This window comes from Lipomyces japonicus (assembly GCF_038497905.1).
Source record: "Lipomyces japonicus strain CBS 7319 unplaced genomic scaffold V1514scaffold_21, whole genome shotgun sequence".
Classification (NCBI taxonomy): domain Eukaryota; kingdom Fungi; phylum Ascomycota; class Lipomycetes; order Lipomycetales; family Lipomycetaceae; genus Lipomyces; species Lipomyces japonicus.
The window spans coordinates 14,051-41,307 of NW_027117833.1; the positions used below are offsets into that span (position 1 = coordinate 14,051).

A 27,257-nucleotide genomic window follows, 5' to 3' on the forward strand; every position below is an offset into this window, starting at 1 on the left:
CAAACATACTCATACCAACGTATGCCAAAATCACCAATAAAACAGGTAGCTATAAATAAATGGGTTAGGTCATTGGTTTATCAACAACGTTCATGATGAAAGTTAGATACATACCCAAAAGGCAAAAAGCATTAAATCATTGCGCATTTGCTTTTTCTTTTTGTTCTGCCAAAACTTGAGTAAAACTTCTTGTTCACTTTCCTGGTGCTCTGTGTATGTTTTGACATTCGATGAAGATGCCACAGCTACTGCAGCGGCCGATGCACCGTCTGGATAAATTTCATCATAGCTAGGTGGAGGCGCGTGCCTGCTTTCTGCAGAGGTTGATGTTGTAAAATAATCTGCAAGCCATGAGTTCTCGATTGTGGCTTGCACCAGCTCGTTTGCACGCTTTGACTGCGCAGGTAAAGTATTTGCAAAATTGGCAAGAGTGGGCTTAAACGAAGAAAATGCGGTTAAGGCATCAAACATGTTGTCTTTAATGTTCTCGCTAAAATGAGTAGCCGCATCCCAAGTAGGAGCATCAAACTGCAGGTGCATTTTGTTAAATGCTTGCTCCCTCCATGAGTTTAAATATTCAGCCACTCTCTGTTGAGTTGTAAGATGCTTTTGATGATTTGTTTCTTCTACCACATCCTTCTCATTTCTATCACGCGTTTTATTATCCGCAAGCTTTTTCCTGTTCGACGATTTTGATTTTCTGTCCTTAATCTCAGTATTATTTGAAGACGTGATCTCTGTTGTTCGAAGTCTTTCGATTGTAAGTGCTTCGTCATCAGAATTTGTCTCGTCATCAAGTTGTTCTTCGCTATAATCTAATAAATCAGAATACTCAAAATCATCACTAGTTGACCTTGCCGGTGAAGATGGTCCAGATGATGTCGGCCAATCTGGGAAATCATGATCACAGGATAATTTATGATCAATTGTTTGAATCGATCTTTCAGTAACAGAAGATTTTGAAGGCTCGTCAACATGGTCAGCAAGTAAGCTTTTAATTTCATCTGATTTTGCCAGGTCAAGTACGGTCTTTCCGTGAACGGTGCGAACTAAAACATCAGCGCCGGAGTTCAATAGTCTTTGAACAATTACTCGATCCCCATGTATGGCAGCTAAATGAAGTGGCGTATATCCCGAAACATCTTTCACCTTGTACGAAGCTCCTCGGGCAAGTAATGCGGCAACCAACCGCTGTAATCCCAAAAGAGTAGCCAGATGCATCATTGTTTGACCAGATTTGTTTTTAAGCTGCCATTGTACCTTATAAGGAGAATCATTGTAGTCCACTAAGTCAATGCAATGCAACAGCGTCCGTTCCAAATCACCATGTCCCATAGAAGCCGTAGTAGCCGCCATCATCGTATCTTTACCGCCTTTGGAATCATTTCCGCCTGTCTGACTGACGATTCGCATGGCAATTTGCCTTGCATCTTCAAGACGACCAGTCATTTTCAAGCCAACCACCTGAAGCGCAAGCTCCATCAATTGCCGGTCAGTATCATCAACATATGTGAACAGTTTTAAATTGTCATTGCTTATTTCAGATATACTCCTTAACCTCACAACAACTGGCCCAGCTGTTACTGCTGGAGGAAGAATTGCGACAATAGTACTTTCACTCCATATATGTGTTTTAATAGCAGGCTGGTCACCAAACATCACTGTCAATCCTTGGTTGAAATTGGTTCCCAAAATGGTAACTTCTATTCCGCCTCGAATCGGACCCTCTGTTGGGATAAGACGCTGCAATCCTGGCGAACCCAATGATTCGCGCGGAGATTGTGCTGGGCTTGTTACCTGAGGGGCGGTTCCAACAATAGCATGCGACAAATATGGCCTCGGAGCTGCTGATTCGGGACTTGCAACGCTTGAAACCGGACTGGCATGATGACTTACCGGCGAAATTGCGGATACTGGCTGCTGTTTCTGAAGAGCTGTGCTATTCGCACTACTGTAAGCTGGAAATCCAAAACTCTCTACCAAATGTGAACGCGTATTAAAATTTTCATCAGCACCTCGGACAAAATTTTTCTTCGCGATTAATTGATTCTGTTGTATTGGTTGTCGTTGCATCATAGATATCATGTTTGCTGACTGTGTTCTTCCATATTTAGGTGACATTTTTCTTTTTCGAGGATTTGCTGATTCAATGAAACCATACTCGTTTCTAGGCGGTGAATTTGAAGCTGAATTATCACTCGCATTTGCTGATGACGACGGCTGTGTGTTCGATAATGAAGTTACGCCGGTTGCAGTTTTCCGCCTGGCAAGTGCATTTGACGTCTTATGGTCATCTGTGATCATAATGGGTTCCGTGAACGCCCGAGCCATTACTTTGCCGCTGTGGTCTTTGACAACAAAATATACCCTATTTTGACTAGTTAGCAATCAAGGAAAATGCGCAATAAAACCTAATAGCTAGAAATAAAATATATTTATGTATACCTAAACCCAACTTTCTCACTGTGATGCCGGCAGTAGCAAGGTATTCTCATGGGAATATCAATGATTTTAACTTCCACGTTGTCTTGGATTGCAGTTTGACAAGTGGTGCCAGACGATTTCGAGACTCCGTTATTGTGTATATCCAACAACTCTGCACAGTTAAACATTATAGTCCTATTTTCTTGTGAATCCAGCCAATTTGTATCATCTGACGACGGAACTTTCTTCCTGTTGGCACGCTTGCGTTCACGCTTAACACAGCCAGTACAAACATTGATATACTTGTATCGATTGTGATCGCAAACCACAATTGCATCGACTTCTAAGGTATTCCCATCGGGATTGAATGCCTTGCGCAATTGCTGTCTAGGCTTGGCAATTGTGGTAGCTGGCAGGTGAATGTAATGTTCTTTCGGAGAAGGTTTAAAAGTCAACTGAGCTTTAATTTGGGTTTCCACTCTTGATTTAAACGTATCTGTAGAAACCGTTAACTGATAAGGGGTATCATCATTGAGCCAAGCCAATGGGTCAAAATCCTCCATTATGGCAGGTGGTGCCCAATCAGCAGGCCTTAGATAAGTTTCATCTTCTGCATTTGTAGGCACAGGAGAAGGTGTTTGTTGTGGGGGAGTAATGTCTCTCACGTCTTTTGTTGATTGCTGATGTTGCATGAGCTGAGGTTTTGTCGTAAATGAGGTTGAATGCTGAGATGAAAAAGACTTGGGCGAAGGAGGATAAGAAAACTGGCCGGCTTTCACTGAGGATAGAGATGACTCTGAACCGCTTGTGCGAATAACAATTTTCGCACCAGTATTGAAACCTGATGATTGGTCTGAAGTTGTGGTAAGAGGCAATTGAGAGGATGTTGCTGACTCGAAATCAAAGTGTTCTGCCATGTATTTGTCATGATCATCATCGTCATCGGCATCGTCTTCATCATGGGTCAAAACAGGAGTGGCATGGGATGAGGTTGGGGATTCGCCTTCGCTGTTGGTCGAGATTAATGCCGGTCGCAGGGGCAGAGGCACGTCAGTCATTACATCGGTGTGAAGATCTGGAAAAGCTGACAATGAATTGTGCTGATTCTGCCGACCCTCGTGAGAGGAATCCAAGTTCAGGTCGTGAAACGCAAAATATTCCGCATCATCAGTGTCGAAATAGAACACAGGAGAAGTCGCTGCTGCGCGAGGAGCGCCTGAGTCGGCAATTTCTATGAGCGGATCCATATGGATGCCCTAGACACGGAAATTGCAGCGCCTTGGACTAGAATATAAAATACTGGTTTTAAAAAAAGAAGCCGGCCACAGGTGGACGAACTCTGTCGAGAAATCTTTGAGGTTGTGGAAAGCAAGCAAGGCCAAGAGAGATGCAAAGGCAACGTATGGTTGTTACCGTGTTACAAGTTTACACATTAATTTCTATAAAATTTCGTTGTGAGCCGTCGCCCTTTTTTCTGCCCAAGGCAAGGGTTTGTTTGCACTGTATAATATGTGGCAGCGCCAACAGCGAAGGTTCGAAAAGATGCAAAACATGCCCAAACGGGAATAGCGTCATGCAAGTCAGTATACGTATGAACGCGGGCACATGAGCAAGCCAAACTTTAAAACTTGTTCGCCATACGGTTGCCCAACAAATACTGCAGCCGACGCCGCCAAAGTTATGCCAAATCAGTCACAGTATGATATAGATATGTTGCGTGCAATTAACGATGCAATTAATGGGTTGGAACTCATATTGTTGAGTTGCCCGAATTGGCTGCTTATTTTTCATGTTTTGGTTTATTATTATACATGTACAGTTTATGCAAGCGTAAATCCAATACAAATGGGGCTCTTCCTGTTTAACGTATATCGATAGCATATCGTACGTCGTATGTACGTACAATCGCTCTGCTTTATGCGTACACGGTACGCGTGGATAATATGCGAAGATCATGTCCGCATCTGCAATTCCCGGTCCCCCTTTTCTCCCAATTTGCGCCTACTCTTCAGATAACAAAAGATCAAGCATGCCGGACTTGCCCGTCCCCTTGCGTTGTCTTTTACTTTGGCGCTCGGCTCGGCTCTGTTTTAAACTCGGCTTAATCTTACTCTGCTTGTCGTTGCCAGGACTTGTTCTCGCCTGCTGTTGCAACGTTGACAGCAGATTCCTACCCGGATGGCCTGTTGTTCGGTCGAATGTCTCATCAGCCTCAACTGGCCCCTGGCCTAGTGGCGATGAAGCAGGCCACTGATTCATCGGTAATTCACGATGATGTTCTTGCTCGTCGTTGAATAATCCTAGATCTACTGTTTCTTTCACGGGGCTACTCAATAATATTCCCAGTGTGGATGTATCGTTTGTGATAAATTTCTCGTTATCAGAATCGATGTCTTGTTGCTCAGTATACGCTAAACCTGCCTCGTTGTTTGCGTTCAATTTCGTAGTCGTTATTCTTTTACTATTATACTTCTTCTGAACCCGCGCGTATCTGGCGTAATGTTCCGGTGCAGCATATTCTCGAGCAATATCATAAAACTCATCTTCCACCATTCGATACTTTTCATCTCCTGGTTTCATATACTCTTCATTAACTTCTGATGCCATCGTAGACGGAGAAGTCTCAGGCCTGCTAGTGTCATTCTGAGGGGTCCTTATCTTCTTCACTGCGCTTCCTTTTTTTTTAGGAGTCGATGTGGGCCTACTTGCGCCTACATCATCGCTTTCATGCTTGCTCGGCGCTTCCGTCTTCAGCTTGGCTTCATTCGCATTATTTGATTTCACTGATTCCCAAGGAAAGCTTCTCTTTAATTTCTGCGCCATCTCCTATATTTATTTGCCTTCTCTTTCATATTCATTGATCACTTCCGTCAACCCCATGCCAACCCAAATATAATTAATCTAGCTTTAATATTAAAACAAATGTTATATATTACTATCATAATTTAACATACATGTCATTAATTATATCATGATAGCTATATAAAAACTTGAATCGACATTCAACGTAGAGCATAATCAGATACACACTATCTAAACAACTAAAACTATGAAATTTGCGGTCACGTGAGTACTTTGACATGACCGGGAATTTTTACCAAGTTCATAATAGCTTATAAATTATCCCAATAAGGAATGCTAAAACTTGACGTGGCAAGTTTTCGGTCGCTACCTTTGCCATGGATAGGTCTGGACTAACCGTCGAATCGAACGGTCAAGGTTCTTCTTTGCCAACAGAGTCTACAGAAGATGGAACTGAAACTTCCGGCAATTTATCCGATAACAACGCAGTGGACGTCGAAACACTCGCCGATCTTGGAGTTAGAACCGTAGAGCAGGATGATTTAGAAAAGAACGTCGCTGCAGAGGTAATGCAAATGAGCTTAGTCTTTAGATAATTATTTATATATATATTCTTTTTTTTAATAGGCAGATCGTGCAATTAATGACCGGGATGTCGAATTAGACCAGCGACGTTTGACAAAAGCTATTCGTGAGAAGTCGTAAGTGTCTTAAACAAAGAGCGCATGTTTGTGCAAGATCACTGACTGGCAAAGTAAAATCTTGGATCGCATTTTACGCCTAGAAGACAAATTAGGTCATCCAAATACAACAATCAGTGGCAGGCAAAAAGTCCGAGATGAGATTGAGCGAATCAGAAATATTGAGCTTGCACCTATCGAACAAGATGTCGTTGATATCAATGAGAGAATTGCCGAGCGAGAAAGGGCCGGTAATGATATAATTGGTATAAGTGACACATCTCAACGGTTACCCAACGAAACTGAACGTGACTATCTGATCCGCACAGGCAAAATCACTCCATTCTCGAGTATGAGGGGCTTAGAGAGACAAGCAGGTCTTAATGAAGACGCCAATCCAGCTGTTAGCTCAGATTTCGCCGGTTCATCTGAACTTACGAGTAAGAAATCGCATCAGAAGCTTAGATTACCTGGTTTGGAGTTTGATCAGGTGGATGACAATGATATTTCTATGACAGATGATAAATTTTCAGGATCAGACCATGACGTCTCGTTAAAAAGAGCCAAACCTGACCGTACCAAGAAGAAACTCAGAAAGAAACGGAAAGTAAGCACAGTGGAAGAAATATTTTCTTGCAGTGACTCAGTCGAGTCGGGATCTGATTATTATCCTGTTAGTGATGACGTTCTTTCTGAAGCGGAAGAGCCAGGAGACGAAGATTATGGTGCTGGAATAGACGAAGATGATAAGCTTAGTGAATCTGAAACACGAGCAAAGAAAACTGCAAAGTCGAAACGACGTCTTCCTGTGGAATCATTGGATAATGATGATGGAGATGAGTTATATTATCAAGAGCGCTTGTCGAAGTGGATTGAAAAGCGGTCACAATTTCGAAAAAAATCAGGGACTCTGGTAAAGACTGAAGATGATAATCAACCCGAATGGTATAAGCCACATCCCAAAATCAAAGATGTAGTTTTTGATGGCGGATATCGACTTCCGGGAGACATTCATGCAAGTCTGTTTGACTATCAAACAACTGGAGTCCAATGGTTGTGGGAACTTTATTTTCAACGCACTGGTGGCATAATTGGCGATGAAATGGGTCTAGGCAAGACTGTTCAGATAATATCGTTCCTCGCTGGATTACATTACACCGGAAAACTAAACAAGCCTGTTCTCATTGTATGTCCTGCTACGGTAATGAAGCAATGGGTAAATGAGTTACATCGTTGGTGGCCTCCATTTCGGTCAGTCATTCTTCACTCAAGCGGTTCTGGCATGACAAAGGTGGCTGTAGAAGAAGACGATTATGATCGGCCGCCAGGTCGGTCATATAACAGGAAACTTGAGTTTCGAAGTTCTCGAAACGCATCAAAACTGGTGGATAAGATTTTTGAAGATGGGCATGTTCTAGTAACTACTTATGTGGGAATGCAAATTTATAGAGATCTTATATTACCAAAAGAATGGGACTATTGTGTGCTCGACGAAGGTCATAAGATTAGAAATCCTGATTCTGATATATCTCTTACCTGCAAACAAGTTAAAACGGCAAACAGGATTATATTGTCAGGTACACCATTGCAGAATAATCTTACAGAGCTTTGGAGTTTGTTTGATTTTGTATGCCCCGGTAGGCTTGGCACCCTGCCAGTTTTTCAAAACCAGTTTGCAGTGCCGATAAATATTGGCGGATACGCAAACGCAACTAATGTTCAAGTTCAAACTGCTTATAAATGTGCAGTCGTTCTTAGAGATCTGATCAGTCCATATTTGTTACGGCGGATGAAAATTGATGTTGCTGATGACTTGCCTAAGAAGACTGAACAAGTTCTGTTTTGCAAACTTACGAAACAACAGCGTGATAGTTACGTTGAATTTTTGAAATCTGGTGATATGCAGTCGATATTTAACGGCAAGCGGCAAGTTCTTTATGGTGTAGATATACTGCGGAAAATTTGCAATCATCCTGATTTAGTATCTCGCGAAGTCTTACTTAGAAAGCCAGGATATAATTATGGATTACCATCAAAGTCAGGCAAAATGCAAGTTGTGAAATCGTTACTTCTCTTATGGAAAAAACAGAAGCATCGGTCACTGCTATTTTGCCAGACTCGCCAAGTGCTTGATATCTTACAAAAATTCGTGGAATCGCTACCAGGAATTACATATCTTAGAATGGATGGTACAACTCCAATCGGCGCACGGCAACAGCTAGTGGATGAATATAATTCAAATGTTTCAATAGATGTATTTTTACTTACGACCAGGGTTGGCGGTTTGGGTATTAACCTTACCGGATCTGACAGAGTTATTATATACGATCCTGATTGGGTAAGATATGAGTTTTTTCTTTTCTTTTTTTTTTAAAAAAAAATAAATTGACTTAATTTGGCTAATATTGTAGAATCCTTCGACCGATGTCCAAGCCAGAGAAAGATCGTGGCGTCTTGGTCAACAAAAGGAGGTCGCAATATATCGTTTAATGATGTCGGGAACGATAGAAGAGAAAATATATCATCGTCAAATTTTTAAGCAGTTTTTGACAAACAAAATTTTAAAAGATCCCAAGCAAAAAAGATTTTTTAAGAACAATGACTTGCATGATTTATTCAGCCTAGGCGATTCTGATACTGTTGGCTCTGAGACAGGATCACTGTTTGCTGGTGCAGAAGTTCAGCTCAAGGCCAATGATAAAACGATAGAAAATCAACTGGTTAGTAAGATTTCCGGAGTTTCAGGACTTGAGAGATTGTAAGTACGATGTGATTTTATGTTTATTTCAATGTTACTAATGTTTTGCTTTAAGCCAAGGAGAAGATGAGGCGGAAGCAGGACAGTCCAAGAATAGAGCTTCTTCGCCAACTGGTGATGAAGGCATCATGGAAAATCTTTTGGCCAATTCTGGAGTTCACAGTGCATTAGAGCACGATGAAATTATGGATGCGGCTCGGCCGGATGCTGTTTTGGTGGAACGTGAGGCTACAAAAGTGGCAGCCGAAGCTGCACGAGCATTGCGAGAATCTCGCCGTGCGGCACGTGCTGCTGAAGTTGGTACTCCCACTTGGACAGGCAAGTTTGGTTCAGCTGGTCGATTGAATGGTCACCGACAGGGTTCAAGAAGAGCAACAGCAACATCATCATCAGGCTTTCGGTCTGGGGAAGGAAGTTTGACTCCGGGATCATCTTCAACACCGGAATTAAGTTCCAGTTCGATTATTGCTCGACTTCGAGAGAAGAAAGCGCTTGAAAATGAGCATTCGCCTACGTCTGGCCAAGAATTGACACCTGGAATTCATATTGATCAATTGACAAACGATGATAAGCTGGAACTTATCAGTCGGCTGCGGGAATATCTTGCCGCAAATGGTGGCAAGGCAAAATCTTCAGCTATTGTTGAAAAATTTGCCGTTCGAGTATCTGGAGCTCAACAAGTAGCGACGTTCAGACAAATGTTAAAGGAAATTTCGGTTTGGAGACCGGTTGAAGGAGTTTGGGAATTAAAAGATGCATTTTCGTGACGATACTGTGGCAAAATATTTAGGGCATTCTTGGATTAAAATATTTTCCACGATCAATGAGTACTTGGACTTAGTGTGTTCATTGCGCAGAGGAGATAGGGATGCAAACCCATCGTGCTATAAACATGCGATATGTATGTATAGTTGTGCATGGAAAGGGGTGCCTAGGTAGCCAAGGTCTATATAGAAAACACACAAAGATTGGTTGATTAATTGGTTGATTAATTAAAGTTTCATATATTTTTGGTTACCCTTTCCCCAATTGACTCTGTTTTCGGTGCAGCACATTTGATGATGCGACACCATTACATAATAATACCAGCAGTCCAAATCGCACATCCAAGCCGTAATACATCATAAGTTTGATCATATATTTGCGTCACATAACTTCATTCATTTTTTTGAAATTAAATAAAATATGACTTCTAAGGCTCTCGTCTTGGTAAGACTCGAATTTTTTTTTGTTTGTTTGTGTCCAGCAAGTGTGATCTAACAATGATGCGACTATTGTTGTATGTAGGTTGGCGGAGGTACTCGCGGTACTCGATTTCGACCGCTGTCGCTTGACATTCCTAAGGTCGGTTAAAAACATGATGCCATATTTATCTAATGCCAATTAATTTGTTTATAGGTTCTTTTTCCAGTTGCAGGACGGCCAATTCTGTCACATGCTCTTTCAGCAGTGGCAACCGTGCCGTCGATCAAAGAAGTACTCCTGATTGGTTTTTACGATGACAGCGTCTTCAAGGATTTCATAGCGGAATCATCCAAGGAATTCCCTCAATTTACGATAAAGTATCTTCGCGAGTATCAAGCTCTTGGAACCGCAGGTGGCTTGTACCATTTTCGTGATGCGATTTTGAAGGGCAACCCTTCAAGTTTTTTCGTGATCCACGCCGACGTTTGTTCGTCGTTCCCCTTAGCCGAAGTGATTTCTGAATTTGAAAAGAAAGAGGCCAAGGCCGTTATTCTTGGAACCCGGGTGGAAGCCGAGGTTGCGAACAATTTTGGTTGCATCGTCAGCGATCCCGTGACCAAAAAAGTTGTTCACTACGTCGAAAAGCCGGAGACTCACATTTCCAATTTGATTAATGGTGGTGTTTATCTTTTTGATAGTTCGATTTTTGATGTGATTCGTTCTGCTCGGCAGGCAAAAGTGGAAGCTGCAAATGAAAATCCGTTGGTTAAGAATGATGAGGTGCTCAGACTAGAGCAAGATATTCTTGTTAGGTTGGCGGAGACGGATGGATTTTACGTTTACGAGACTCGTGGTTTTTGGCGTCAAATCAAGACTGCCGGATCGGCTGTTCCTGCTAATGCTCTATATCTGCAAAAACTGTTTCAGACAGATATTGACGCGCCAGGCCTGGCCAAAGCGTCGGCGCATATTCTGCCACCAGTTTATATTGATCCTACTGCTTCCATTGATCCCACTGCCAAGCTTGGTCCGAATGTGTCTATTGGTGCTCGCAGCGTGATTGGACCGGGTGTGCGGATCAAGGAATCGATTGTGTTGGAAGATACTGAAGTAAATCAGGGTGCATGCGTTCTGTACTCCATCTTGGCTAGAGGCGTAACGATCGGCAGGTGGGCCAGAGTTGAAGGCTCGCCGATTGGCTTGTCAGAGCATTCTACCGTTTTGATCAAGAATGGCGTGCGTGTGCAGGGAGTCTCTATTCTTGCGCAGAATGTCGCTGTAGGTGATGAAGCCCATATTCAAAACTCCGTTGTTCTGCCTCATAAGGAAATTAATGGCCATGTGGAAAATGAGATCATTATGTAGTTGATTGGTTTTTTTTATTTTTTTATTTTATAGATCACGTTTTACTTCATTGGATTAAATGCAAAAATAAAAAAAAAAAAATAAAAAAAAAATAGAACTGAATAGGCATTTATATTCTTTGAAAACACGGTTGTAATAATACTAAGCTCTTTTAAACAATTGTTTCCAACTCTCTAGCATATCCCAACGTATTTTCTATAATTCTTTCGACAGCGATTCCGTTTTCTAGAGTCTCTTCCTTGGGGAAGTAAATTCTATTGACTCTGACTTCCCATCCTCGCTACATTCTAATTAGAATCTAAACTTGTATCATAACTTATTAAACATACCTCGTGAATAAAATCCAAAAGGTCATCATCTGAAGTGAAAAATAAAAGGTGCTTGGCATTTGAAAGTGGCAATGACGTGTACGCCTTCTCTGAAGAGTTGGCGATTTCGTTTCTGATCGTGTTTACAAGAATCTAATTATTTTAGCAAATTATCACGGTCATTGTTCCCAGTAAAAACTTACATCTGCAAAAATTGCGAATTCCTCGGCTGGCACTTCGCTCTTCTGGGTCGTGGCTTTCCAAACTTTGTCGTAACTTCCTTCCATCAGCCATCGTTCCAGAACTACTGGATATTTTATATAAACATCTGAATCTGCTTCATCTTCTAACGTTTCGAGTTCAGTATGAAATTGGGCAATGTCATTAGTTGATAGCAAAAACAATAGTCTCAACGCGATCAACTTCTTTTCGTTTACGGATCGTGGTTGGATCTTGTCCTTTAAAGCATAAAATGGTGATAATTGAGAAATATATCTGCTAAACTGCACGTCGTCACTTAAAAATATCGACGTAAGCGCACCAATCTCAAGAATGTCCCTAGCCGTGGCAAGCAGACTGGGATCAGACGAAGGTAGTGGTACCAGGATGTTGAGCTGCGATAGTGTGGTCTTAAGAGCAGGAAGAAGCTGCGCACTGCGCTCATAATCTTTAGCTGCAAACGCACTCGCAAGCTCCTTGGCTCGAGTGTCAAATGATTGCTGTGACATGATTCTTGTTTGGATATGATGATCTCTAATGAGTTTTCCAATCAAGTACCAGCTCGGTTGGACAATAATTGGCACTGGAGTGTTCCTTTTGATAACATAAGCGGTTCAGTCCGGGTAACTTATGGCGCTATAGTTTATTTTTCCTCATATTTTTTTTTTTTTTCCTTTTTTGTTTTCACTTTTGCTCGTCATTTACAAGGCCTCTACTGTGCCAATTGTGAATGCGGATTCGTCCTTCATTGAAGGCTAAGGCATTTAAAGAATCGCCTTTGCTTGCTATATTACTTCCTGCAACACGTACTATTCCTCATGCTCGTCAGGAATTACGATGGATTCGAGAAGAAGTAGATAACAATTTTGTCGACCAGGCAGCCACAAGCAACAAGAAGACGTTGCGCTTCCAAAATCGTCAAATTGATTTGTTAAGAAGATGCATGCTTCGTGGTCGCAAAGGTTGGCCGTTACAATATGTTTTAGGTAACCAACCTTTTGGTGATTCGTTGAATATCCTTTGCAAGCCTGGAGTTTTAATTCCCAGATGGGAAACTGAAGAATGGGGGGTTAAGTTGGCATCAATCGTCAAAGCGAACCATGAATTTTTTTCTGATAAAAAGTACTCGTTTCGCGTGTTAGATTTATGCACCGGAACTGGCTGCCTTGGCTTGCTCTTGGCAGAACAACTGGAAAATACCCAAGTCGTTGGCATGGACGACTCGCCTGTTGCTGTATCGTTGGCCAGGAAAAATGAAACTGAAAATCGGTTGATACTGGACACGAGAAACAGCAGTTTTACGGTCAGCAAGCAAGATATTTTTGCTCCGTTCAATTTTGACGGTTTGTTTGATTTAGTAGTGGCAAATCCTCCGTATATTTCGATTCAAAATTATAATGACGGCTTGATTACTTCACCATCGGTCAGGAAGTTCGAGCCAAGACATGCGTTGGTTGGTGGATTGGAATATTACGTCCGCATTTTTGAAATCGCGGACCAGGTTAACGCGAATGCAGTTGTTTGTGAGTTGGCTGATAAATTGCAGCTTGATGAAATTCAGTCCGTTCTTCAAAATGGCAAGTGGAACACAAAAGAAATGCTGGATTCTGCCGGGAACATCAGGACGATTATTGCCTGGCGTGACCAGTGGGCATGGATGAAAAACTTGGCATAAAACCTAATAGCATTATAGACTAAAATTAACAGATTGATTAATGAACTTTTTCTCCTTTCATGTGCACATTTAATACCCAACCCTCCTCCTTCACGTCACTACACGTTGTGGCGTAACTGATTTTCTTTTTTCATAGAATTTCGGTATAGCTAAGGTGAGGCCTTTAAGTTATTTTTTTTTAAATAACTTTGGCCTTTGGGAGAAGAATATATTTTAAGCATTCCAAATAAGCCGGAGCGTTCGACTCACAATCATAGTGTTCGCTTGACATAGATGGATGCTACATTTATATATGTTATATTAGAATGCGTAACCGAATGACCATAATTTTAACTGTTTATCATAAAAGCTGCACGTTGCGAGAATGGTTCCATCTGAACTCCAATCACCGCCGTATACCATGCTTTCATGCCCCTGAGTGATGGTACCGACTACACTGAACTTTGTGGTGTCTTTCAAGTTGGTGGCTATTATTCTTGCCCCTCCGTACATGCAGCAAGCCAAAACAGTAAATTTGCCATTCTGGCGTCGGTAAGGGATCAATCTCCACACGCCGCCACCCAGGTCTTGCTCAGTTTCAAGCTCGGGACGAGCAAACTTGGCCGTGACAGACCACGATCTTAGCTTGTCGTCATACGATCCTGTCCAGAACTGACCGTCGTTGCCGGGGAAATGCAAAATCGACGTCACGCCGGCTGCATGGGTTCGCCTGTCTGACCAAACTTGAGTGTCCGGTTCGATAGCAAAAGCAGACAACAGGCTGTCATCGCCGCCAGTTAATACTACGGTCCCGTCATTGTTGAAATCTGAAACCCACGCTTCTAATGAATGAATTTTGTTGCAAACTCTCCTGTTGAGCGAATGATCCGCACTGTCGATATCAAGCAACACCAGCTCGCCGGACGATAAAGTTGCCGATATTATGCTCGCATGATTGGGTGAAAATGTAAAAGCCAAAACAAGAACATGATCGGCTTCTGCAACCGGAGAAGATGATAACTGGTTGAGAATAAGAACTCCACGTTCGCCTATTCGTGCATGCCAGAGCACTATCTTGCCGGTGGAATGAGCTGTTGCAAGCAACGATGAATCATGTGGTGAAAACTTCATGTCCAAAATCGATGAATCTGCAGATGGTATCGAATTGACTAAATTTCTAGATCAGTAAGAAACCAACATACACATATATTAAATTTTGCCATTAGGACTCACAAGTCATTCTCATTGCAGTCGTAAATGTCTATCGAACCATGTCTAAATCCGTCATCTTCAAGCTTATACGTTCCTGCTAGCAAAAAACGACTGTTTGGTTTATAAAACTGAACCACGCATGGCGGCAACCGTGTGGTTGCGGTTGCGAGTAATGGCAAATGAGGAACCTCCGTCATTGCTGCAGGTTTATTAACGACCTTCCCTTCCTTGCATTCTTGTTGTCTCGACATTGAATTTTTGGTACGAGGGTACGGGTTTGAGCCGCACAGGTCACGTGAACTGAACTGAACTGAAGGATGCTCTGATATTGCTTGGTTCGAGAACAGCTGAACCTGCAGGCCGGCATAAAACTAAAATGATTATTATAATCAAGAAAAGCTACTAGTAGAAAAAAAAAGAACCATCTATATATATATACCGGTGGTGCATCATTATATAAGGATTTTACGTGCACGCTCCAAGGACTGACTTTTTAGTGCGTAGTTACGTTTAGTTTCAAAGTATTTATTAAACATTGCTCCCAAAAAATTTAATTCGTCCCGGATCATTGAATCTCCAAACCAACATTACCTTGGCCATTTCAATCGAAATGGTTCGAAAACTAAACCCCCGTTTTAATAAAAACGACCAAGATATTGAAGATGAATCTGTTACGTTACAATTTGACGACATGGTTTCGGATGAAGGCGAGACCGTGGCAGAGGTTCTGGCGGCAGAGCTAAGCGTGGAGCAAGATGGCGACAAGAACGCAGAAAAAGCAAAAAAGTTAAAGAAGGGAAAGAAATTTCAAGCTGAGAATGCACAGACGCAGGAGTCAGTTGATGATCAGGCGAAAGAAGACGAGGTGAAAGCTTCGGCAACAGGCAAGCCGGCGCCGTCAATTGAAGAATTGCGAGCCAGGCTGGCTCAAAAGATCCAAACCCTACGTGCCCAACGAAAGGCACCTGGAACTGGAGTGGCTGGCGCACCAACCAATCGTGAATCCATATTAGAAGCTCGAAAATTAAAGGCACAAAAAAAAAAGGAAAAGGAAGCCCTGAAACGTAAGCGCTCCGAGGAAGAAGAGCAACAGCAGCAGGCCCATAGCACGCTCGCTGACGCGAAGAGTAATGGGATTGCAAATGAAAACACCAACGGTGAAGACGTTTCAATGTTTAGCAAGATTGCACTGGAATCAGGTGAAGAAGTGCTTACGTCGGGTGAGATCCAGCAAAAAAAGAGAAAGAAAGGTCCGTCTGATCTGCTTGGCCAACTGAAACATGTTGAAGCAAAAAAAGCTAGAATAGCTAAAATGGATAAGGAGAAAAGAGAAGATGTTGAGCAAAAAGAAAAATGGAAGAGAGCTATTAAGCAAGCAGAAGGTGAAAAGGTTAAGGACGATGAGAAATTGATTAGAAAATCGTTAACCAGACAAGTCAAGCAAAAGAAAAAATCAGCACGAGAATGGCAGGAACGGAAGGAAAATGTTTTGAAGGGTATTCATGCTCGCCAGAAGAAGCGTGAAGAAAATATTGCTGCTAGAAAAGAAATGAAAAAGAAAGGCAACAAGGCTGGCAAGAAGAGTGCTTCGAAACCCAAGAGACGGCCAGGGTTTGAAAGTGGTAATAAACGGAAGAAGAAGTGAACAGAATTTTAATGTAATAAAAAAGAATTATTATTTACAAAATTTCAATGTAGAAACAGGCCTTTTTTATTTTTTATTTTTTTTTTTTTTAGCCTCTAGCTAACTGTGATTTTACTAAATTCACGCCAGAAATTGCTGAGAATTGCAGCCAGTTGGAGAAAGAAGATGCCGATGATTGAAGCGAACTTAACTCTGTAAGTCGTCGATCAAGGAACTCAAACGTTTTCTCGAAATTTGGAGATTTATCTTGAGTCATGAAAAGTTCTGTGGGAATCAGGAACGTTAGCACATTATTTCCTGCCCAGTTTAGCAGACTCCATTCACGTACCTGTGCTGGAATAAATTGCAGACAAGGTCGCACGTTTCGTGTACCATGTGATGTCCGAGTCCTTGTCGTCCACCAAGAACCAAATCTCGTCTGCAAGTTTGCCGAGTTCAAGAACTGATTCCGGGACATTTGACGGTAGTCCCATGACAGCAAGAGCCTTTTTATTGTAATGGTTTATTATTAGCCGCCTGTTAAACAAAAAATTAAACTAGATTGCTGTAATACCTCTGGCCATTTGGAAATCAAGTCTTGGTTTCCCTTGAGTCTCTCGACGCAGTACCTTCTTATTCTCTTTTCAACGTTTTTGCCTTCTTGTTCGTCGATAGCGGGTTTAAGGAGCGCCAATTTGTGACGTTGGACATATAAATGATATTTGATTAAATCGAAAACCCCACCTTGAAATACGGCATGCGTGGTGTCACCATATCCGGCATCCCTGCAGCCCTGAACCAAGCTCTGCTTAACGAATCCATGGTTCGGAACGTTAGAGAGCGCCGAAGACAGGATTTTGTGTTGAGTCGGGGTGTATTTGTCCGCCCTTGGATGGTGGTACGAGTAATATGACCTGCTGTATACCTGTCGCTTCAGTAACTGGCCTGGTATGTTTTGATAGAAACTTGGTTTTCCTCCGGCCATTGTCGTTTTGGTTGGGTTTGCGTTTGCAAGCAGATCAAGGTCTTTAGCACAACCCACGATACAATAATTAAATTATTTCGGGGCAAGCATGAAGTTTAAAATATATTTAACTGGCAACTTACTGCAGTTCGTTGTTTAATAATTCTACAAAAAATTTACATGTTGCAAATTGAAACAAGTGCAAATACCAATCAAGCTAATACAAACGTAGTGGCATATAGCGCAAATAACATATAGTAACTCGTCAATAAAGCGTAACAAAAACTCCCTGAACATACAGTGAATTCACCAATACATGCACCAGTTACTACCGGCATCAAACAGATACATAAAATGGAAGTCATGAAATTAATACAACATCATTTCTTTAGTGCAACAAAGTGGGAGTAATGCCCGCTCACTCCTGCTCGGCACTTCTCACAATCAGACCGATAGCCCATGCTAAAGCCCATGCGCGTATTATTCCCTTGATCAGCCGTGTTCATTAAATCACGACCAGGACGCGATTCCTCACCCTATAGTTTCCATCGTCAGTAAACCGATACCAAAAATACAGTCTCGCGTCACTTACAATAATCACGGCCTTTCTAAACTTGTCCGAAAACCTAGCATCCAAGTGACTGGACAAAGGGTTTGATTGAACTTGCTCGAGGGTATGAATCGAGCAAGATTCCTCTATTATATTTGATGCATTGTCATGCTTGGAAACATAAATTTTGTTTATTATTTGTGAGTGCTGAGGGGTAACATCCAGCTTACATCGTCGCTATTTCTCAGTAGTCAGTATTCAACAAATGACCAATATATAAACAACTATAATATATATATATGATTACTTCCACAAACCTTAGAGCTCACCAAAACCGGAGATAACAATTCGTCGCTCTTTTTCCGTTTTAGATATTCTCCAGAACAGACCTGTGGAGTAGTCCTCATGTCGGCCGACAAAAACGGCTGAATCAGAGGCGAGTCCATTTGCTCGTTGAGCATGCTTTATTGTATGTGCATTCCAAAATGACAAAAGCCAGTTATACTTATACACAACAAAAACAATAATAATAATAATAATAATAAACCAGTATCTCACGTTCGAGTTATAAAAATTAAAAATAACAAAAATATTGACATCATCATCACAATCCTCATTATAACTAAGGGGTTTGTGTTTGGCGGTTATTTCGCAATTTTGCGGCAAGCAACCAAATCTTGCGTTTTTTCATAACCGTGACAAGTCGTGGTAAGAAAAGGTTGAGTAAATATCAAAATTATATACAATGGTGTGGATTCCATTTTGGTCCTCTAAAAGCAATGCAGAAGATAAGACTGATTCTCGGGTAAGTGTAAATTTGAAGGCGAGATTTTAAACAAGAAGTGAAAGATTAATTAAAACGTGGCCAGCCTTCGGGTGATTCAGCAGCCAAGTGCCCGGTAGACCATTCAAAGTTTGTTAAAAAACAATCTACTAGTGATAGTGAACCAGCTGTTTGCCCGGTAGATCATGAGTCTCTAAAGCTCGATCCGCGAACGAACATGCCAGTCAATCTGTCGGCGGTTAACAGGATCCCGGGACAGCGGATACCGCTGCCTACAGAAAGAACGGTGTCGAGTATTCCTCGAGGAGAATCAGAAAAGGAAGGATTATGGGAGTATCCAAGCCCGCAACAAATGTTGAACGCCATGTTCCGCAAGGGACACAAGGACACGAAGGAGGAAGAAGTGCCAGCAATGGTTGACGTGCACAATTTTTTGAACGAAGGAGCATGGAGTGAGATTTTGAAATGGGAAGAGAAATATGCGAAGCAGTCGAAACAGGAGCCACGGCTGCTAAAGTTCACAGGTCGTCCTGATCAACTGTCACCAAGGGCGCAGCTGCTGCAGTTCTTGGGCAAAGTGTATCCGTCAAAGTACGCAACCGAACCGCCGTTTGACAGGCACGACTGGACTGTTTTGAGATACGATTCTGATGGAAATAAGAAAGAGGTGCGATACGTGATTGATTACTATAGCGGACCGGCGGATCCAAATGGATATCCCAGCTTCTTCCTCGACGTGCGACCTGCTCTGGACTCCGTCGAGAGCGCTCGAGATAGGTTTAGCTTGTGGAGTAGCGACATCGTATCAAAAACTTTGGGCGAGGGTGGCCGTAAGGAATAATTAGCGCTTACAGATTTCGTTAAGAATTGGATACACTATATATCTGTCAAACTCCTGTACAAAAATGATTGTTATTTCAAGTAATTGGTTGTATATACTATAATCAATCTTATGCCAAAACACAATACACCATAACTGAATAGTTTCATGTTGCAATTAAAATAAGGAAGAATAAATAGATAGATAAAATAATAATAAAAATGATTAGTTAGTTATACCGAAATATAACGTAATCAGTCTCGTGCGGCGCGGGCTAAATTAAGACAAATTGGAACAAAACAGGAACCAATTCAATATATAGTTTTATTTACACTCGTTCAATTCAATTCAATAGACTAACTCATCCTCTCTTTTCAATAAGTTTGTTTTTACTAGTCAACTAGTCTATAACTGTAACTTGTTTAGTTGCTGTTGTTGTGCAACTCTGCTTTTCAGTGGGGAGGAAAAAAAAATAATATCGCGAGATTGAACTGGGCATCTTTTCTCCCTTTTTTTTCTTTTTTTTCTTTTTTTTGGATCATTTGATAGATAGATCTATGGAGTTTCTTCATTGGATTTAAATACGCATCTTATTTGGAGTTTTTTTTGTTTTTGTTTTTGTTTCTTTGTCGTGGTTGTCTTTAGAGAAAATTCAGTCCGGCATTTTCTTTGACAGTTTTAATCCTCAAAAGATTCTTACATTTTCAAGCATGAGATATTAAACCTCATTGCTGACTCATACTGGCATATTACGTTTCCCAGAAATGTCTCTGTTATTATCAAGGGCTTTCCTGAGTTCAGTTGAATTTCGACCTAATTTATCGTCGTCCCCGGCGATATCAGCTGCCACTTCTACCCACGTGGCGTCGGCGACTTCAAACCCAATATCTTCCTCTCCTGGTGTCCAGATTCTCAGTAACTTTGGATTGTCACATTCGAGTGCAATATCTAATGGCGTCTCGACAAGAGGCGCTTCCTTAGTTCGGTCTACTCTGTCGTCAAGTTCAGACATGGCAAGGATCACGAGTAGCTCAAGATTACCTCAATCGTTTGCATTCTCAAGCTTGGACTCAACCTCTAGCTTTTCTGGACATTCATCTACCGAGTCTTCGTTTTCTCTAAAAAGTTCCTCTCATTTGTCCTACATCATTACTTCGCATTTCATATCTCAAAGTTCTTCTTTGAGTCACTCTAGTTCGTTGTTATTCTCATCAACTTCTTTACCGACAACCCTGTCATCTTCATCTTCATCTTTATCTTCATTTTCATCTTCATCGTCTTCAAAAACAACAATAGTAGCATCAGTAGTCGGCTGCATGGGTGGCGTCGCAATCGTTTTGGTTATATTGTACATGTTTTTACGCCGCAGAAGACGATATAGAGAACATTCGCATACCCGCATCATGATTGCGGATCACAATGCATCGTCGCCCAGGGAATATACAATAAGCAGTACTTTGAGTTATCGTGAACCCCAGCAAACTACGACCACTGAAGTACAGAATCCAGACACGGAACGTCATCGGCCAGAAATGTTGCAATTGCAGGATTCAATTTATGCAACTGAAGCAACACGGAGTCCTACGACCCCAGGATTTCTTACTGCTCTTTTTACGCGTTCGAGGCGCAACACTGGCACATCAGTCCCCAGTGGGCCAAGAACTCCAGGGATTGTTCCAGATTTAGGATTTGTTAAGGTTTCAGGACGCAAGCTTGAACGATGGCAAGACCCGGAGCAGGCTAGCATCCACAGCATATCAGGGCGCATATACGACGGTGACGGGAACGAAATAATACGAGAACATGATGAACAGAGATCCGATAGAGTTATTTTTCCAACAACTTCTTTCGAACGAAATGACAATGATGATGATGATGATGGCATGATTGGTGATGCTGAAAGCCCAACGTCGAGTGAAGCTCGATACTTCTACTATGTTAATGAACAGGACGCAAGCCGGTATGATAATGACTATGATGATGATGATGATGATGATGATGATATTGACAATGTTTGACATAACTGGCACGTGTTGAAGGAAATGTATATCTTTTTCGATGATGTTCAAATTGTATAACAGGGCTAACGAAAAAATTTTACTGTGTGGAATTCTAACGAATTTTGAATTTGGCAATTACTAATTTTAAAACGAATTTTAAAATCATATTGCTTGTATTGTATATATATTTAATAATATTAATCTTAAACGTAATGTGAAGTGTTGAAGCTAGTTAATCATGAGATGAACGCCGCGTCAATCAAAGTTATTCAATCTTGCGATTTTATTTCACAAACCGATTTTTTAAAAATGACAGGCACGTTTTAAAATTGTAAAAAAAAAGGCCATTAGGTTTAGAAGTATTAGATTGTTATTATTGTTATTTCTCTTTTTTTTTTTTTTTTTTTTGGAAGGCTCGGATTGTCATACGGTCACTCTCAACTTGTTGCTTTCTTTGATGCGATCGTGATGAACGACCTTCCATCCTCTCCTGATGTTTTTGTGGCGCATAGGAGAGACGAAAATTCGAAATCAACATGGGCACCGAGTCATCTTCATGGCGGGATAAGTACAAGTCGGGGAAGCACATGGAATGTAAGTAACAGGAGCTTGATTTTTTTTGCGGGTTGCTTTTGAGTGCAAATACTTATACTTGTTTAGTCTTCACATCACATCTCGTCATCTTCATCGCCTCTTCGGCATTCTCGAAGTAGCATATTGACAACGAGGGGTTCCGGCTCAACTGTGAATGAAAGCCTAGCTCGCACGAGGAGCATACAATCTCTGCGCAACATAGCTCAGGATGATTTAGACGAAGAATCAGACGAAGATGGGGATCCTACCGTGACCGCGTCAGTCAGCCATAATTTATCTGCACATGCAATTATAAACACAAACGCAGAAACCAAAGATTTAGTATGGGAATCAATTGAAGACCTGAAAAATCGTGTTTTAAATTTGGAAATGGCAGACCGAGAAAGGCGACTCAACCACGGCTCGACAGATTTAACAACCATGTCACGTTCTACTTCGATCAGCGCATTGTCGGACGCAAGGTCGTCTCCCAGCAAAAACACCACGTCTTCTTCAATATCACCGTCTATTCATGCTCACCTGCGTGCAGCTTTGGCTCAAGCACACAACGTGGTTTCAGATGAACTCTTTCAGCATCTTTCAACCTCCGTACATGACGCGGAAGTTCTTTCCATGAAGATGCCACCAAATGATAAGACCGTGTTGATGAAAATAGAGTCGCTTTGCAAATCACTTACAGCTCTTTGTATGGTATTGTCCAACGCAGAAGAAATAAAAATATCTTCAAAACAACGAGTAGCCCTGCCTGATGTTATTGCTGGTCCAGAAGCGGATGTTGATCCTTACCGAAGCAGTCTTTCATCAAGACTTCCTTCTCGAGCTGCCTCACGAATGAGGACTTCGTTAGATTTGACTCATCATACTCGATCTTCGTCACGTCTTACCAATCGTTCGAACGATGAAACACATGACTCAATAATACTTAACGATCCTGCAAGTCTTAACCGAACAAGAACACTAGGCGGTGGGTTTGGGCCTGTTGTGCGACCTTTAAGTCGACTAGGTGCACCTCGCTTAGGTAGAGACAATTTTCGATCGCAGTCAGTTCTGGGAAATAGAGTGCCTAGCGGAGGGACAATGTCATCTCCGCCTTCCTTAGTGCGAAACAGGGGGCTTTTTTAACTCATATTTAATCTTATTATTACTATTGTTATTGTTATTATTATTCAATATGATATCTATATGCAAAGTAAAATATATAAATTATTGCTGAACTTTTCCCAACCGTATTACCGACCAAAATGCTGCTTCTTTCTCCACATTGTCTTGCTTTCTGCCCTGATCATCATCCATTTCGTAAGCCACACTAACAAATAATGGAATCTCAATTTCCTTTGCCTTAGCGTGAAGATTGTCTGACGGAATCATTTCAAACACAACACTTGTCCAATTTCGGCCACGATCAAAAATGCCATTCGGAGCAGGATTTGATCCTTGGATTCCTGCACTTACTTTAGCAGCTCTAAGCTTTGTTTTAAGCGATACTAATGCTGCCATGTCCCAATCATCCTCCTTATTTGGACCGACCTCAAAAGCAGGAGTAAGAATCGTGACGCGGTGTGAATGCTTGGGAGTTAGCTGTGGTGTTGCTAAAGTTACCTTAATTCCGTCATATAGTGGATTGAACACCGTGAGCGCGAATGTGTAAGTAACATTAGGAATGAATCCGGAAACATATGGCAAATGAGATTGAGTGCTTGATGAAGGAATAATAGTGAATCGTAATGGAGGGATGAAGTTTTTGGCAAGAAGATTTATGCGAAACGTTGTGGCGACCGTGGCAGCTGACGATCCCGATGATGAGCCAGAAATTCTTTTTGTTGACACGTCAGGACGAACCAATATATGCCGGCATGCTCTGCATCGTTTTGATCTGCGGGTTCGTAACCTAACTGGCGAGGGCAACAGATTCGCTGCACGCTTCTCAGACTGAACCGGATTCGAAATAATTTGCCATACTGAACTTGTAGTTTCAAACGACGTCAGTGCTCTTACCCTTTTCACTTCCTCTTGTTCTTTTTCATCATCTGATAATTCCAATACGAACTTTTCTCGTTCGCGTTCTTCATACGCGTTCGATTTGGCTTTAGATATACCGCCCGCACGGCCAAGTGAAATGATTGTACTCAACGTAACGCTTGGTGATAAAGATAATGACTCTCTTGTGTGGCGCTTAAGAAACCGGGTAGTCTCCAAACTGCGGTTTACTCGGCCGTGTGTTGGGCTCAAGCCTGATTCGAGCTCTTCAGTTCCTTCAAGTGCGTCGTACAAATCGGCATAGAACGTAGACAAGGTTGAAAATTTTGAAGACTTATTGTTAGCATGTTTTCGAACTTGCTGATATATGGATGATTTTTTGGTCAAGCCGACAACTGATTTGGAATCCCATTTGCAATGCGGACATTCTAAATACACGTCCGATCCATCAGTCGGCAAACGTTGGCGGAGCATGAGATTCGTGTTGCAAAGTGGGCATTGCATGCAATTCCTGTTGCAGCTATAACATACCGCAAAAATTAAGCACTTATCCAAACATAATTTTTCCAAAAAACATGCGTAAAAACTCACAAGAATGAATCGGCATTGTCGGCCCCGCTGCGCCGGGCTCGTGCCGTGCTTTCGGTCAATGAATACACATGCAGGCATGCCGGACAATAAGTCTGCACAACTTCTTCGACCACGCAACGCTCGCATCTGATTGCCATGCAAACATCGCAAAAATACAATTCATTTAGTGAATGAAGTGCAAACCGGCTTGAGAGTGATGGCGGGAGCGAAAGGTCATTGGCTAGTTTGTCATCACCGTTCGTTCCAACACTTGCATCTGCATCTGCAACGATCGGCTCAGCGCAAGGACAGTGTATCTTATGATACGGGTAGTGACTAGCTAAAGATGTCATCTTATCATCATCCTAAAAGCGCATTTTAATTTTATTGGACTTCGAACAATGCGTTTCAAACGTGTATTGTTGATATTGATAACGGAACGCGTTCAAACATTTGAAAAACGCGTAGCTAGTTACTTTGACTCAAAAATGCTCACAACTATTTACAAATGGATCTCGACAGCTCACGTTAAGTATTGCCTACAACTCCTTCTTAATACGTGCAACTGAGCGTTCGCCCTTTCAAACACGTCAGAATACATGACCACACTGTCCCTGATAACTTCCTGTTTTGTTTTGCGGCCTTCGCAAATGTCGTTCATCATGACTTCCAAGTCCTTTCTCAAAAACGGCTTGGTCAAGCTCTTATCAAACCCAATTTCGTCATACCCTTCGGTAAGTGCAATCCCAAGTCTTGTTGGTATGAGTTCCATTACTCCCCCTTTTCCGCCTTCTCCTGCGGCTGCTACTCTGCTTCCTTCTTTGCCACGCCCGCGGCCACCTCGCGCACCACCTCGTGCACTGCTGCCACGACCACGAGAAGCCGCTGCTCGCCCAGAGTCTCTTGATCGTAGAGTTAGCATGTCCCAGTTGACATCCAACGGTTGCCTGAACCTTCCTGCAGCACCTTTGGGTACCTTAATCACGTACTGGCGATCCTGAATGGTTTGGATATGATCGGCCATTGTTGCGTCAGTGCCGATACCGTTTGCGTCCATTAGCTGAATGAGCTCAGGTTCAGTAAGATACGATGGCGAGGTTGTGGTCCCGCTTTCTACCGTAGACCTTGCCAACTGAACTAGTTCACCCTGATTGAATTCTGGCAGAGGCTGACTGCTTTCCCAAAAATCGTATCGGTAAACATCCAAGTAATTTCGCTCGACCACGCGTAGCCCTGCCGCAGTGAATTTTTCTCCGCCCCAATCTAATGCTACTTCGGTACTTTCGCCCTTCGCATCATCGGAACAGCAAGCTAAAAAATGTCGAGTAACCAGCTCGTATACTTTCTTTTTTTCAACATCCAACGCAGCCGGCGCCACATATGCAACCGGATGAATAGGAGGATGCGCTTGATCATCATGTTTGCCTTTCCGTGGCATTCGAAATTTGCCGCCATCTGTCAATCCTTGAGCGTATTGGCCCCAGTCACTCGAATCCTTCTGTTTCTGAATTAATGCCGCCAAGTCTGTTGCGTCCGCAAATTGATCTGTTTCAGTTCTTGGGTATGATATAAACCCAGCAGTGTAAAGATCCTCAGCCACCTAATTAATTAATTAAAAAAAATTAAATTAGATTTGCGCAATTTGATACTTGCCTTCATAATGCGCTGCGGACTCATTCCCAAAAACAGGGCCCCTCGTCTCTGGAGTTCAACCGTTGTAAGCGGTAATGGCCGCCATTTAGAGGTTGGCTTTCTGATTACACTGACAATTCTGCCTTCGTTTCCTGATTCAAGACATCGCTCTAGCAATAGCGTGACAGCCAGTTGATCAAACAACCGTCCGCGTTTCCAATTAAAGCCGACCGTAACATAATCTTTTTCCACAGCGACGTCAATATACCAAAACTTCTCTGGCCGAAAATTCTGCACCCTTTTAAACCGATCGACCACGAATCCCAGTGTTGGGAATTGACAGGATCCATAGGAAAGCACGCATTCCTTCGGCATGACGTCCTTCAAACTGAGGGTCTGAAACCTTGTGAACGTGGCACCCAACCGAAGATCGATCTCAATTCTAGCGTCAACAGCAGATGCCTGTCTTAAATCCATCTCGTTGGGGTTAGAAGCAGCAGATATTATGTGCTGCCGTTCGAGATGTGAAAACCGTGCCCGCTTGACCTGAATATTCCTATTGCCCTCACGAGCAATTTTGACAATCTCCATACCTATATGCTCTCCTTCACGATCACAATCAGTCCAGATCATTAAAAAATTTGCATGCCTTGCTTCTTTTCTAATGTTATTGGCAATCTTCTTGTTATCCTCGTGGACGTCGACCACGATGCGCTCGTGAAACAGTTGCGCTGGCGCAACTGAACTCCATTGTTTGAACTTGGCGGGGAAGTCTGCTTTTGTAAGATGACCTCTAACTGCTGTCATTACAACTTCAGCTTCGCCCCACGGTGGTGGGAACCGAAACACAAAGTCATAGTTCTTGGTGTAGACGTCGTCGGTATTGCGCTGTCCTGCTGGTTAGTTTTTATAATCATGGTCCATATTTACATTGACTGACTTACAACGTCTACTCTTCCGCCACCAAGAATGTTAGCAACTGATTTGGCGATAGACGGCTTCTCTGCCACGCAGAGTACCCGCATACCTAGTTGTTCACAATATATTGTAGACCAAGCAAAAAAGTTGACTTGTCCGCACGCAACGCGTTAATTGACGCGCCGAAGCTTTTGACTCAAAACAAACAAAAGCGAAC

The 27,257-nt window shown here is 42.2% G+C and overlaps 15 protein-coding genes across 15 annotated transcripts; 7 read left to right on the forward strand and 8 right to left on the reverse strand.

Moving 5' to 3' along the window:
- Positions 1 to 71: 71 nt before the first annotated feature.
- V1514DRAFT_76981 (uncharacterized protein) lies at positions 72 to 3,760 on the reverse strand. The gene is made up of 2 exons (XM_066930136.1): positions 2,446 to 3,760; positions 72 to 2,368 (listed from the first exon to the last, which is right to left on the reverse strand). Exons 1-2 carry the CDS (start codon positions 3,669 to 3,671, stop codon positions 103 to 105), a joined length of 3,492 nt encoding a protein of 1,163 aa, XP_066783118.1. The 5' UTR covers positions 3,672 to 3,760; the 3' UTR covers positions 72 to 102.
- Positions 3,761 to 4,203: 443 nt separating this feature from the next.
- On the reverse strand, positions 4,204 to 5,425 carry V1514DRAFT_331390 (uncharacterized protein). The gene is made up of 2 exons (XM_066927669.1): positions 5,379 to 5,425; positions 4,204 to 5,325 (listed from the first exon to the last, which is right to left on the reverse strand). Exon 2 carries the CDS (start codon positions 5,245 to 5,247, stop codon positions 4,426 to 4,428), a length of 822 nt encoding a protein of 273 aa, XP_066783119.1. The 5' UTR covers positions 5,248 to 5,325; positions 5,379 to 5,425; the 3' UTR covers positions 4,204 to 4,425.
- Positions 5,426 to 5,556: 131 nt separating this feature from the next.
- On the forward strand, positions 5,557 to 9,761 carry V1514DRAFT_331393 (SNF2 family N-terminal domain-containing protein). The gene is made up of 5 exons (XM_066927670.1): positions 5,557 to 5,792; positions 5,854 to 5,927; positions 5,982 to 8,244; positions 8,318 to 8,664; positions 8,720 to 9,761. The coding sequence occupies exons 1-5, from the start codon at positions 5,604 to 5,606 to the stop codon at positions 9,429 to 9,431; spliced, it is 3,585 nt and encodes a 1,194-aa protein (XP_066783120.1). The 5' UTR covers positions 5,557 to 5,603; the 3' UTR covers positions 9,432 to 9,761.
- Positions 9,762 to 11,384, forward strand: V1514DRAFT_294213 (nucleotide-diphospho-sugar transferase). The gene is made up of 3 exons (XM_066925389.1): positions 9,762 to 9,873; positions 9,952 to 10,008; positions 10,063 to 11,384. The coding sequence occupies exons 1-3, from the start codon at positions 9,850 to 9,852 to the stop codon at positions 11,212 to 11,214; spliced, it is 1,233 nt and encodes a 410-aa protein (XP_066783121.1). The 5' UTR covers positions 9,762 to 9,849; the 3' UTR covers positions 11,215 to 11,384.
- V1514DRAFT_331397 (SAC3/GANP/Nin1/mts3/eIF-3 p25 family-domain-containing protein) lies at positions 11,232 to 12,298 on the reverse strand. The gene is made up of 3 exons (XM_066927671.1): positions 11,726 to 12,298; positions 11,544 to 11,675; positions 11,232 to 11,494 (listed from the first exon to the last, which is right to left on the reverse strand). Exons 1-3 carry the CDS (start codon positions 12,248 to 12,250, stop codon positions 11,366 to 11,368), a joined length of 786 nt encoding a protein of 261 aa, XP_066783122.1. The 5' UTR covers positions 12,251 to 12,298; the 3' UTR covers positions 11,232 to 11,365.
- A 140-nt stretch (positions 12,299 to 12,438) lies between these two features.
- On the forward strand, positions 12,439 to 13,504 carry V1514DRAFT_331399 (S-adenosyl-L-methionine-dependent methyltransferase). The gene has a single exon (XM_066927672.1). It carries the CDS (start codon positions 12,472 to 12,474, stop codon positions 13,414 to 13,416), a length of 945 nt encoding a protein of 314 aa, XP_066783123.1. The 5' UTR covers positions 12,439 to 12,471; the 3' UTR covers positions 13,417 to 13,504.
- V1514DRAFT_331401 (WD40-repeat-containing domain protein) lies at positions 13,397 to 14,807 on the reverse strand (the record flags this gene model as incomplete). The annotated part of the gene is made up of 2 exons (XM_066927673.1): positions 13,397 to 14,572; positions 14,629 to 14,807. The coding sequence occupies 2 exons, from the start codon at positions 14,802 to 14,804 to the stop codon at positions 13,717 to 13,719; spliced, it is 1,032 nt and encodes a 343-aa protein (XP_066783124.1). The 3' UTR covers positions 13,397 to 13,716.
- A 296-nt stretch (positions 14,808 to 15,103) lies between these two features.
- Positions 15,104 to 16,294, forward strand: V1514DRAFT_331402 (surfeit locus protein 6-domain-containing protein). Its single transcript, XM_066927674.1, has one exon. The coding sequence runs from the start codon at positions 15,218 to 15,220 to the stop codon at positions 16,250 to 16,252; it is 1,035 nt and encodes a 344-aa protein (XP_066783125.1). The 5' UTR covers positions 15,104 to 15,217; the 3' UTR covers positions 16,253 to 16,294.
- Positions 16,249 to 17,376, reverse strand: V1514DRAFT_331403 (ubiquinone biosynthesis protein COQ9). Its single transcript, XM_066927675.1, has 3 exons — positions 16,806 to 17,376; positions 16,581 to 16,737; positions 16,249 to 16,516 (listed from the first exon to the last, which is right to left on the reverse strand). Exons 1-3 carry the CDS (start codon positions 17,214 to 17,216, stop codon positions 16,341 to 16,343), a joined length of 744 nt encoding a protein of 247 aa, XP_066783126.1. The 5' UTR covers positions 17,217 to 17,376; the 3' UTR covers positions 16,249 to 16,340.
- Positions 17,377 to 18,310, reverse strand: V1514DRAFT_331405 (uncharacterized protein). Its single transcript, XM_066927676.1, has 3 exons — positions 18,063 to 18,310; positions 17,788 to 17,982; positions 17,377 to 17,731 (listed from the first exon to the last, which is right to left on the reverse strand). The coding sequence occupies exons 1-3, from the start codon at positions 18,204 to 18,206 to the stop codon at positions 17,576 to 17,578; spliced, it is 495 nt and encodes a 164-aa protein (XP_066783127.1). The 5' UTR covers positions 18,207 to 18,310; the 3' UTR covers positions 17,377 to 17,575.
- A 126-nt stretch (positions 18,311 to 18,436) lies between these two features.
- Positions 18,437 to 19,551, forward strand: V1514DRAFT_331408 (cytochrome c/c1 heme-lyase). Its single transcript, XM_066927677.1, has 2 exons — positions 18,437 to 18,550; positions 18,615 to 19,551. Exons 1-2 carry the CDS (start codon positions 18,491 to 18,493, stop codon positions 19,368 to 19,370), a joined length of 816 nt encoding a protein of 271 aa, XP_066783128.1. The 5' UTR covers positions 18,437 to 18,490; the 3' UTR covers positions 19,371 to 19,551.
- A 125-nt stretch (positions 19,552 to 19,676) lies between these two features.
- On the forward strand, positions 19,677 to 21,562 carry V1514DRAFT_331409 (uncharacterized protein). Its single transcript, XM_066927678.1, has one exon. It carries the CDS (start codon positions 20,114 to 20,116, stop codon positions 21,365 to 21,367), a length of 1,254 nt encoding a protein of 417 aa, XP_066783129.1. The 5' UTR covers positions 19,677 to 20,113; the 3' UTR covers positions 21,368 to 21,562.
- A 67-nt stretch (positions 21,563 to 21,629) lies between these two features.
- On the forward strand, positions 21,630 to 23,153 carry V1514DRAFT_352451 (uncharacterized protein). Its single transcript, XM_066929496.1, has 2 exons — positions 21,630 to 21,943; positions 22,010 to 23,153. Exons 1-2 carry the CDS (start codon positions 21,818 to 21,820, stop codon positions 23,063 to 23,065), a joined length of 1,182 nt encoding a protein of 393 aa, XP_066783130.1. The 5' UTR covers positions 21,630 to 21,817; the 3' UTR covers positions 23,066 to 23,153.
- V1514DRAFT_331413 (dynactin subunit 4) lies at positions 23,114 to 24,950 on the reverse strand. The gene is made up of 2 exons (XM_066927679.1): positions 24,512 to 24,950; positions 23,114 to 24,440 (listed from the first exon to the last, which is right to left on the reverse strand). The coding sequence occupies exons 1-2, from the start codon at positions 24,841 to 24,843 to the stop codon at positions 23,147 to 23,149; spliced, it is 1,626 nt and encodes a 541-aa protein (XP_066783131.1). The 5' UTR covers positions 24,844 to 24,950; the 3' UTR covers positions 23,114 to 23,146.
- Positions 24,826 to 27,147, reverse strand: V1514DRAFT_357383 (DNA topoisomerase; the record flags this gene model as incomplete). Its single annotated transcript, XM_066929662.1, has 3 exons — positions 24,826 to 26,090; positions 26,144 to 27,010; positions 27,067 to 27,147. 3 exons carry the CDS (start codon positions 27,145 to 27,147, stop codon positions 25,014 to 25,016), a joined length of 2,025 nt encoding a protein of 674 aa, XP_066783132.1. The 3' UTR covers positions 24,826 to 25,013.
- Between the last annotated feature and the right edge of the window lie 110 nt (positions 27,148 to 27,257).

Coding starts and splice junctions, on each gene's coding strand:
- V1514DRAFT_76981 (XM_066930136.1), bottom strand. CDS start 3,671: ATGGATCCGCTCATAGAAATTGCCGACTCAGGCGCTCCTCGCGCAGCA. Junction 2,369..2,445: donor AGTGAGAAAGTTGGGTTTAG/GTATACATAAAT, acceptor TAGTCAAAATAG/GGTATATTTTGTTGTCAAAG.
- V1514DRAFT_331390 (XM_066927669.1), bottom strand. CDS start 5,247: ATGGCGCAGAAATTAAAGAGAAGCTTTCCTTGGGAATCAGTGAAATCA.
- V1514DRAFT_331393 (XM_066927670.1), top strand. CDS start 5,604: ATGGATAGGTCTGGACTAACCGTCGAATCGAACGGTCAAGGTTCTTCT. Junction 5,928..5,981: donor AAAGCTATTCGTGAGAAGTC/GTAAGTGTCTTA, acceptor TGACTGGCAAAG/TAAAATCTTGGATCGCATTT. Junction 8,665..8,719: donor GTTTCAGGACTTGAGAGATT/GTAAGTACGATG, acceptor TTTTGCTTTAAG/CCAAGGAGAAGATGAGGCGG.
- V1514DRAFT_294213 (XM_066925389.1), top strand. CDS start 9,850: ATGACTTCTAAGGCTCTCGTCTTG. Junction 9,874..9,951: donor CTTCTAAGGCTCTCGTCTTG/GTAAGACTCGAA, acceptor TGTTGTATGTAG/GTTGGCGGAGGTACTCGCGG. Junction 10,009..10,062: donor TGTCGCTTGACATTCCTAAG/GTCGGTTAAAAA, acceptor ATTTGTTTATAG/GTTCTTTTTCCAGTTGCAGG.
- V1514DRAFT_331397 (XM_066927671.1), bottom strand. CDS start 12,250: ATGTCACAGCAATCATTTGACACTCGAGCCAAGGAGCTTGCGAGTGCG. Junction 11,676..11,725: donor AATTCGCAATTTTTGCAGAT/GTAAGTTTTTAC, acceptor TAAAATAATTAG/ATTCTTGTAAACACGATCAG. Junction 11,495..11,543: donor TTTTGGATTTTATTCACGAG/GTATGTTTAATA, acceptor ATTAGAATGTAG/CGAGGATGGGAAGTCAGAGT.
- V1514DRAFT_331399 (XM_066927672.1), top strand. CDS start 12,472: ATGCGGATTCGTCCTTCATTGAAGGCTAAGGCATTTAAAGAATCGCCT.
- V1514DRAFT_331402 (XM_066927674.1), top strand. CDS start 15,218: ATGGTTCGAAAACTAAACCCCCGTTTTAATAAAAACGACCAAGATATT.
- V1514DRAFT_331403 (XM_066927675.1), bottom strand. CDS start 17,216: ATGGCCGGAGGAAAACCAAGTTTCTATCAAAACATACCAGGCCAGTTA. Junction 16,738..16,805: donor TGATTTCCAAATGGCCAGAG/GTATTACAGCAA, acceptor TACAATAAAAAG/GCTCTTGCTGTCATGGGACT. Junction 16,517..16,580: donor TGCAATTTATTCCAGCACAG/GTACGTGAATGG, acceptor TGATTCCCACAG/AACTTTTCATGACTCAAGAT.
- V1514DRAFT_331405 (XM_066927676.1), bottom strand. CDS start 18,206: ATGCTCAACGAGCAAATGGACTCGCCTCTGATTCAGCCGTTTTTGTCG. Junction 17,983..18,062: donor CGGTTTTGGTGAGCTCTAAG/GTTTGTGGAAGT, acceptor ACTGAGAAATAG/CGACGATGTAAGCTGGATGT. Junction 17,732..17,787: donor TTAGAAAGGCCGTGATTATT/GTAAGTGACGCG, acceptor TGGAAACTATAG/GGTGAGGAATCGCGTCCTGG.
- V1514DRAFT_331408 (XM_066927677.1), top strand. CDS start 18,491: ATGGTGTGGATTCCATTTTGGTCCTCTAAAAGCAATGCAGAAGATAAG. Junction 18,551..18,614: donor AAGATAAGACTGATTCTCGG/GTAAGTGTAAAT, acceptor AAACGTGGCCAG/CCTTCGGGTGATTCAGCAGC.
- V1514DRAFT_331409 (XM_066927678.1), top strand. CDS start 20,114: ATGTCTCTGTTATTATCAAGGGCTTTCCTGAGTTCAGTTGAATTTCGA.
- V1514DRAFT_352451 (XM_066929496.1), top strand. CDS start 21,818: ATGAACGACCTTCCATCCTCTCCTGATGTTTTTGTGGCGCATAGGAGA. Junction 21,944..22,009: donor GTCGGGGAAGCACATGGAAT/GTAAGTAACAGG, acceptor ATACTTGTTTAG/TCTTCACATCACATCTCGTC.
- V1514DRAFT_331413 (XM_066927679.1), bottom strand. CDS start 24,843: ATGACATCTTTAGCTAGTCACTACCCGTATCATAAGATACACTGTCCT. Junction 24,441..24,511: donor GACAATGCCGATTCATTCTT/GTGAGTTTTTAC, acceptor GGTATGTTATAG/CTGCAACAGGAATTGCATGC.